The 8,983-nt window shown below is 54.9% G+C and overlaps 1 protein-coding gene across 1 annotated transcript; it reads right to left on the bottom strand.

The window, feature by feature from the left end:
• Positions 1 to 6,608: 6,608 nt before the first annotated feature.
• Positions 6,609 to 8,424, bottom strand: SWSAP1 (SWIM-type zinc finger 7 associated protein 1). Its single transcript, XM_060253227.1, is given in 2 exon segments — positions 6,609 to 7,517; positions 8,212 to 8,424. Coding segments are annotated over 2 exon segments (807 nt in total). The 3' UTR covers positions 6,609 to 6,923.
• Positions 8,425 to 8,983: the final 559 nt, after the last annotated feature.

The raw sequence follows: 8,983 nt of genomic DNA, 5'->3' as shown, positions 1-8,983 counted from the left end.
AAGCCAGTTCCCCCTGGATGATCCAGTGTCATAAATCCCGTGAGTGACGCCAACAGGACCGTTCATTTTCACTTCCTGTTTCAGAGATTTCTTCAGGCTTGGGAATCTTAACAACTCCAAAAGGTCACTGAAGACGGAATTTTACAAAATCCCAAAGGGACAGAAACGTCTCCACAATAGTCTATCAGGCAATTGCTCAGATGTTTGCTCAGTCTGGGATAGTGGTTAGGAGCACAGACTGTCATCTAGGAGAACCGGGTTTTATTCCCTGCTCCTCCACATGCACCTGCTGGAGTGACCTTGGTCAGTCATAACTCTCTCAGAGATGTTCTGCTGAAGAGCAGTTCTGTCGGAGCTCTCTCAGTCCCACCAACCTCACAGGGGTCTGTTGTGAGGAGGGGAAGGGAAAGGAGATTGGAAGCCCCTCTGACTCCTCCCAGTAGTATAAATCCATTCTCCTCCTCCTCCTCCTCCTCCCTGGAACCAAGGAATATGACGTCCCACTCGTCCCCTCCCCACGCAGCAGCAGCAGCAGGAGGCCATACCCAGCCTTGAGTCCCAGAGCGGGCTTATCTGGCAGCTCCCCTGGAGGGCTTATCGGGCCAGAGGCAGACAGACGCTTGCTGGGCTTGGATGAGATCCAGAGGGCATGGCTCCGAAAGAGCCACCTTGTGGGCCCTCCCCCTCCCTTTGCGAAATAGTTTTTGGGCGTCTGGCTGTGGACCTCTGAGAAGGCAGGCTGTTTCCTGGACACAAGGGGATGGCAAAGGCCTCCAGGGACCCATTCACCAGCGTGAAGCCTGCACAGCCAACCTCCTTTTACCACAGCCAGGTCTGACGTTGGATCCAGCTTGCTCTGGAGGAGCTCAAGGACACTTAAAAGGAGGGAAATGGCAGCAAACTTCCCCTGAAATGCTCTCCTCCTGCAGGCTCGGTGCAAAGACAATTCCTCCAAATCCCCATGCGAAGAGCTACAGCCAAAGGAGGAGGAGACATCTCCATTTTTAGTCCAGCAGTAATGCTGTGCCGGAGCCCAGGGGCACAGCCCCTGCTCCCCCCCAACCCAGCATGGTCATTCACCAGCCTGCAGGGGTGGAGGTGTGAGGAGAGGAAAGGGCCCCCCCCCCCGCCCATGAGACCAGCTAGATCTCTACACTCATTCCAAAGGCTTTAATACTAGGGAAAGCCCAGCAAAAGGGAAATGATAGGAGACAAATCATCTCTCCCCCACCCACCCCCCAACACAGAGCTCTCCAGCTCTCAGTGGTGCTCAATCAAACATTTCGCACCTTGCTGGAATGTTGTACCAGAATGGCACCGTGGTTGAGAGAGGGAAATGACTAGATAGTAATTTCTTCCCGCTGAAGCAAATCGATCAGGGCTGACCCCAAAGGGAGGGGGCTCCCAAAGGAGAGACTAGACCTTCACTAGAGGACATGAGGAAGCCTGTAGCCAAGTCAAGAGGACTCGGTCTTTACTGACCAGGTGTGGAGGGACAAAGGGAGCAATTGCAGCTCTAAGAACTAAGGTAATGCTGGAATTTTTTATTCTGCACTTTCAAGAATTACTAGCCTACCTGAATTAAACATCATTTAGCATCACCTTTAGCGTTTAGGGGGTTTTCACCTTTTCTTTGTATCCCTGCTCAGTCAGACCACGTGTACTCTTTTTATTAAGCTTTCTTACACTTTGAATGCTCAAAGTCTGATCTTTTTAAATACACCACACCTATTTTGTCTGGCTTTCCAAAGAGCAGGGAAGGGGAGGGGCAGCAGCCCTATATGGCCTAGGACCTGCCTACCTGAAGGACCGTCTCTCCCCGCTTGTTTCCCAGAGAGTACTGAGATCGGGAACTCAAAATCTCCTAGATATCCCCGGGCCAAAGGAAGCCCGCTTAAAATCGACAAGGGACCGGGCCTTTTCTATTATGGCCCCCTCCTGGTGGAACCAGCTGCCGGAAGAGGTGAGGGCCCTGCGGGACTTAGCCCAGTTCCGCAGGGCCTGTAAGACAACCCTCTTCCGGCTGGCCTATGACTAGCTGGTACAAGAAACTGAGTGTAGCTACACTGGATGTCCGCTGCCCCGATGTTTTAAATGTTTTAAATGCCAAATGTTTTAAATGTTTTAATGTTTTTAATGGTTTAATACTTAAATCTAAATGTTTTATCTTTAACTTCTATTTATGTTATATTCTTGTGTTGTAAGCCGCCCTGAGCCACTTGTTGGGAAGGGAGGGATAGAAGTCATAAAATAAATAAATAAATAAATAAACTCACCAGGTGCGACAGAGCATCCCCATGCTCACTTGTAGGGCAGAAGGGGGAGACGTGGCACCCAGGGCAGGGGAAACTCTAAATGGTGATGTAATTCCAGAGTCCCAAAGGTGCAGATCTGTCTAGCAGATTGGTTGTTGGTTCTACCCAGAGAGGAAGTTTTGTATTCCGCCCCCCCCCCCTGCCAAAGCAGGGGCAAGGGAAGGAGCAGTGTTGCTGGGCAGAGACCTAGAACAGCCACAGGGCTTCCCCAAGCTTCTGGGATTAAAGGGGATGGACCATGCTAGTCCATTCCTTCACAAAAACCAGTGGCCGTGTGAGGACTGTGCCCCTCTCTCCCAGAACATGCTCGGGTACTTTCTGGGAGCATCTTTACAACAGCCAATGGCCCCCACGCATCTCTGAGAAGTAGATGATGACAACACTGGATTTGTATCACACCTTCCACTCTGAGTCTCAGAGCGGCTTACAATCTCCTATATCTTCTTCCCCCCACAACAGACACCCTGTGAGGTGGGTGGGGCTGAGAGGGCTCTCACAGCAGCTGCCGTTTCAAGGACAGAGTCTTAGAGTGGCCTACAGTACCTTCATCCCCCCACAACAGACACCTTGTGAGGTGGGTGGGGCTGAGAGAGCACTCCCAGAAGCTGCCCTTCAAGGACAGAGTCTCAGAGCGGCCTACAATCTCCTTTCCCTCCCTCCCTCCACAACAGACACCCTGTGAGGTGGATGGGACTCAGAGAGCTCTCACAGCGGCTGCCCTTTCAAGGACAGAGTCTCAGAGCGGCCTACAATCTCCTTTACCTTCCTAACCCCCACAACAGACCCCCTGTGAGGTGGGTGGGGCTGAGAGGGCTCTCACAGTACCTGCCCTTTCAAGGACAGAGTCTCAGAGCGGCTCACAATCTCCTTTCCCTTCCTCCCCCCCACAACAGACACCCTGTGAGGGGGGTAGGGCTGAGAGGGCTCTCACAGCAGCTGCCCTTTCAAGGACAACTCTTGTCAGAGCTATGGCTGACCCAAGGCCATTCCAGCAGCTGCAAGTGGGGGAGTGCGGAATCAAACCCGGTTGTCCCAGATAAGAGAGCTATGGCTGACCCAAGGCCATTGCAGCAGCTGCAAGTGGGGGGAGTGGGGAGTCAAACCCGGTTGTCCCAGATAAGAGAGCTATGGCTGACCCAAGGCCATTCCAGCAGCTGCAAGTGGAGGAGTGCGGAATCAAACCCGGTTGTCCCAGATAAGAGAGCTCTGGCTGACCCAAGGCCATTCCAGTAGCTGCAAGTGGAGGAGTGGGGAATCAAACCTGGTTCTCCCAGATAAGAGAGCTCTGGCTGACCCAAGGCCATTCCAGTAGCTGCAAGTGGAGGAGTGGGGAATCAAACCTGGTTCTCCCAGATAAGAGAGCTATGGCTGACCCAAGGCCATTCCAGTAGCTGCAAGTGGAGGAGTGGGGAATCAAACCTGGTTCTCCCAGATAAGAGAGCTCTGGCTGACCCAAGGCCATTCCAGCAGGTGCAAGGGAAGGAGGGGGGAATCCAACCCGGTTCTCCCAGATAAGAGTCCAACCACTTAAGCACTACTCCAGTGGCATGTCTGGTGTTCTCTGGTTCGCCTCCAATGAGAATAGCCCTCAGAGCGGCAGAGTGCCAGGCAGTTGGTCAGATCAAAGCCAAATAAGAGCACACAAATTCAGGATTTCACGGTGCTGAATGAGGTGGCGACCCAGAAGGGACTGATGGAATCACAGCTGCGTCAATCCAGTTTGCAATCACCAAAGAAGACGGCCGGCTGAGGTGACTGATTTGTAGCAATGTTTCCACTTATTATCTCGATGCTTTCTAGGTCAGGGTGCCGGGGATGGCAGAACGGTGAAGTCCCTGATTTGCTTGCGGGAAGTCCCAGGTTCAGCCGCCCCAGCAGCTCCACTTCACAGCGGCCCAGAAAGCCCAGCTGGGGAAATCCTGTGCCAGCCCCACCCCCTGCTAGTAGCCCCAACAGGCCAAGGCAGCATCCCCTAGAAATGCACACTGGTTGGCTGATACAACTAATGCTATAAACGAGGCTGGGGTCTTGGCACAACCTCTGAGGGTGAGCTGCACTTTTCTTGATATTTAACTTAACAGTTTTACTGTTTCAGAAAATACTTCTTTTTAGAAAACTTAATGCCCAAGATGATCCCCCCCAAAAGATATTGTAGCTTTGGGGAAAGTGCAGAAAAGGGCAGCTAGAATGATTAAAGGGGTGGAACACTTTCCCTATGAAGAAAGGTTAGAACACTTGGGGCTCTTTAGCTTGGAGAAACGTCGGCTGAGAGGTGACATGATAGAGGTTTACAAGATTATGCATGGGATGGAGAAGGTAGAGAAAGAAGGACTTTTCTCGCTTTCTCACAATATGAGAACTCGTGGGCATTCAATAAAATTGCTTAGCAGTCAGGTTAAAACAGATAAAAGGAAGTCCTTCTTCACCCAAAGGGTGATTAACATGCGGAATCCACCGCCACAGGAGGTGGTGGCGGCTGCAAGCATAGCCAGATTCAAGAGGGGATTGGATCAACATCTGGAGCAGAGGTCTATCGGTAGCTATTAGCCACAGCATATTGTTGGAACTCTGTCTGGGGCAGTGATGCTCTCTCTTCTTGGTGCCTAGGGGGCATAGTGGGTGGGCTTCTGGTGTCCTGGCCCCACTGGTGGACCTCCTGATGGCACCTGGTTTTTTGGCCACTGTGTGATGTTGGATCAGGCCAGTGGCCCATCCAGTCCAACACTCTGTGTCACATAAGAACATAAGAGAAGCCCTGTTGGATCAGGCCAGTGGCCCCTCCAGTCCTACACTCTGTGTCACATAAGAACATAAGAGAAGCCCTGTTGGATCAGGCCAATGGCCCCTCCAGTCCAACACTCTGTGTCACATAAGAACATAAGAGAAGCCATGTTGGATCAGGCCAGTGGCCCATCCAATCCAGAACTCTGGGTCACACAATGGCCAAAAATCCAGGGGCCATCAGGAAGTTCTCCAGTGGGGCCAGATTGCCAGAATCCCTCCCACTGGTGCCCCCCACCCAAGCACCAAGAGTACAGAGCATTCCTGCCCCAGACAGACTGTTCCATAGTGTTCCCTACGGCTGTTTGGACTGAATATCTGGCCATCCAAAGTCTTGAGCCAGAAACACTCAAGAAACAAAAGATCTCTGCAAAACCCTCCCCTCTGGCTGGAGCACTGCCAACCCCTGATTCAGGCAGAGATCACAGCGCATCCAGGAGGGGAAAGTGGTGGTGAAATGTTCTCTCTTTATCCCAGGAAGACAGATGACGATGCATTCGTCTGTCTGCAGCAGTGGAAGAGAGGCAGGGCCCAGGAGCACCTCCAAGACCTCAGGGGAGGAGTCTTCCTCAGTCAGTGCTGCACAGCTGGGTCTGAAGAAGGGAGCCTGATGCCCAAAAGTCCCTCCCTGCAGCCAAAGATGTTGTCAGTCTTGAAGGCGCTCCTGAACTCCGGCTCTTTTCTACTATTCCAGAGAGACACCCCCCCTCATCCCAAAACTCTGCCCATCTCCCTTGAAGGTCCCAGTTTATAGAATCCTAGAGTTGGAAGGGACCTCCAGGGTCATCTAGTCCAACCCCCTGCACAATGCAGGAAACTCACAAATCCCTCCCCCTAAATTCACAGGATCCTCATTGCTGTCAGATGGCCATCTAGCCTCTGTTTCAAATCTCCAAGGAAGGAGAGCCCCCCATCTCCTGAGGAGGAAGCCTGTTCCACTAAGGAATCGCTCTAATGGTCAGGAAGTTCTTCCTAATGTTGAGCCGGAAACTCTTTTGATTTAATTTCAACCCATTGGTTCTGGTCCGACCTTCCGGGGCCACAGAAAACAATTCCACCCCATCCTCTATAGGACAGCCCTTCAAGTCCTTGAAGATGGTGATCATATCACCTCTCAGTCACCTCCTCTCCAGGCTAAACATCCCCAGCTCCTTCAACCTTTCCTCAGAGGACTTGGTCTCCAGACCCCTCACCATCTTCGTCGCCCTCCTCTGGACCCCTTCCAGCTTGTCTATATCCTTCTTAAAATGTGGTGCCCAAAACTGAACACAATACTCCAGATGAGGTCTTACCAGAGCAGAGTAAAGCGATACCTTCACATCACGTGATCTGGACACTCTACTTCTGTTGCTACAGCTCAAAATTGCATTTGCCTTTTTAGCCACCGCATCACACTGTTGACTCATGTTCAGCGTATGATCCACCAAGACCCCTAGATCCTTTTCGCACAGACTACTGCTAACACAAGACTCCCCCATTATGCTCCAATTTACTACCATATAACTGACAACATTTTGGAATTCAAATCGCATTGTGGGATTTATTCTTTTCACATCCTGAAGTAATATCTGGAGACCTTTCCTGGCACTGCCATATTCAGTGTTTGCCCTCAGCGGTACTTTCCACCCTCTGGGGCTCAGGACACTTCGAGAAACTCAAGGACTTTGCAGCCCCAAACCCAGCATTTTTGCCATTTCCTCAAGGAAAGCCGTCTTCAAGCCCAACCAAAACAGAAGTCTACCCAGTGTTTGGAGGGAGAAAGGAGGTGTGCAGCTCACGGCTGTTCAGAGGTAGACAGTAGTTGTGAAGAGAAAGTGAGCCAACGGTTCAGGTCCAGGAGAACCACCAAAGGTCCAGGATGCTGTGAGTTCCCGTGGCAGGTGGCCTCTCGCCACCCCTTGGGCATGGAAGTGGAGAAACCTTCATCTCCTCCTGCGGCTCAAACGTCAGCAGCCACTCCTGGTCTTCGGTCCCCGGCTGGGAGAGCCGCGCTCTGACTAGCTTGGTGACCCCCTGGCCGTCCGAACTCCCGCTCTGTGGTGTCTCCGGATGCAGCCAGCACTGGGCCAGGAAGTAGCGCTGGACGGCGGAGAGCTGCTCCGCTCCGTCTCCACCTTCTCCCGGGAGCCTCACGGAAACCAGGAGCCGGCAGCCGGCAGGCCCCGCACTGCCTTTCTGGCTGAAGTGGTTCACTGTGTCCAGCAGCAAGGCTGCCAGCTGGGCAGCCGCGTGAGGCCCAGGGCAACTGGCCAGGTATTCCTCCAAGCTGTCCAGCACCATCAGAGACAGGCTGCTGGGACAGGTCTCGTGCAAGGAGGCCAGCAGCCGGAGCAACTCCTGCAGGGAGGCCGGGTACAAGAACTGGATTCTCTGGAGGAAGGAAAGGGAGAGTGTGAGGGATCAGGTGGGCCCAGCGGCCTCCTCTGGGATGGGTGGGAAATGCCAGCAAACAGGAGACAGTGGGGCAAAGCAGAGTTCACCATGAGTCACATCGATCAGGTGACGCCTGTATCCCAGCCAATGCCTGATCACCTAAATGTGACAGACAGACAGACAGATGGTAGATCTACACATACAGCCCATCTGCTTATCTGTTCCAGTAGACTAGGATCATGGGGGGACCGAAAGGCCCGATCCTAAAGTTCCCCGTTTGTTTCTTTGAGACCCCAAAGTCCCTCTCCCTTATTCTGAAACACAGATGGTGCCAGAGGGGGGAGGGATAAAGTCCCTCCCAAAAATCTCCCCGGAATTCCCCCCAGTGCTCCCAGGGTAAGCTTGCGGGGCCTGCGGAGAGAGCTATGAATGGGACGTTCTCTTGCAGATATGCAGTTTACTCAGAGAACAGCCCCGGGTGCGAATTCTGCAGCCTGGAAGAATGACAATGTAGAATCCTAGAGCTAAAAGGGCCCTCTAGGGTCATCTAGTCCACCCCCCTGCCCTGCACAGTGCAGGAAACTCACAACCCCCTCCCGCTCAATTCACAAGCCCTTCCCCCTAAATGCCCACTAGGGTTGTGGCCAGCCCCTCTCCGCAGGCGGCCTGGGAAGGCGCCAGGTCTTTGCAGGGCTCTTGGGCAGGGCAGGCGCGGGGTGCAAGGGGGGGGGGGCTGGCCCACCTGCAGGGCTCGGGCGGGGGCGGCGGCGGGGGCGGCGGGCAGGCGCTGGAGGGGCCGCGGCGCCACGAAGAGGACGCGGCCCGGCCACGAGGAGGAGGAGGAGGCGGCGGCGGCCAGGGCGGCGCGGAAGAGCAGGGCGGAGCGGCCCGACGAGGCCCGGCCCAGCACCAGCAGCGCCCCGGCGGGAGGAGGAGGAGGAGGAGACCCCGCCATGCCTCTGCTCTGCCCCGTCCCCCCCTCCGGCGCGCTCCCGCCTGCCCTCCCCTCCCGCCCCCTCGGGTGCACGGGAGCGCGCAGCAGCAGCAGGAGGAGGAGGAGGCGGGCGGTTCCGTCTCTGTGCAGCGGCAGCAGCAGCGGAGGAGGAGGCGGGAGGCGCGGGGTCGTCGGGGCGGCTCCGGGCGCCGGAGGACAGGGGGGCTGCCTGCTGCCAACTCCCGGCGGGGCAACCCCTGGAGATTGGGGGGAGGGGGAGAGCCCAGCCGTTTCCTCCGGGGATAGGAAGGCAGCCCTGGCTGGGGGGGGGGGGCTGGTCAGGACACCCCCCGCCCCCGTGGAGCAGCTGGCCGGAGGGTCTGCCCCGAGGCCAGCCAGATGTTGAGACCAGAACACGGGGCAGAAGAGGAGAAGGAGCCCTGCAGAGAGCCAGCCCCAGCAGACCCCCCCCCCTGCCGCCTTGTCATTGCTTGGCGCGTCCCCCAAGGCTGCTCTCCGGCTATTTCTGCTGCTTCCTTGGCAACCCCTCCCTCCCTCCAGCACCCCCACCCCCACCAGG

This window comes from Heteronotia binoei, chromosome 13, assembly GCF_032191835.1.
Source record: "Heteronotia binoei isolate CCM8104 ecotype False Entrance Well chromosome 13, APGP_CSIRO_Hbin_v1, whole genome shotgun sequence".
NCBI classification, from domain to species: domain Eukaryota; kingdom Metazoa; phylum Chordata; class Lepidosauria; order Squamata; family Gekkonidae; genus Heteronotia; species Heteronotia binoei.
Note: the sequence above shows the minus strand (reverse complement) of the source record. Positions and strands in the feature narration are given on the sequence as shown.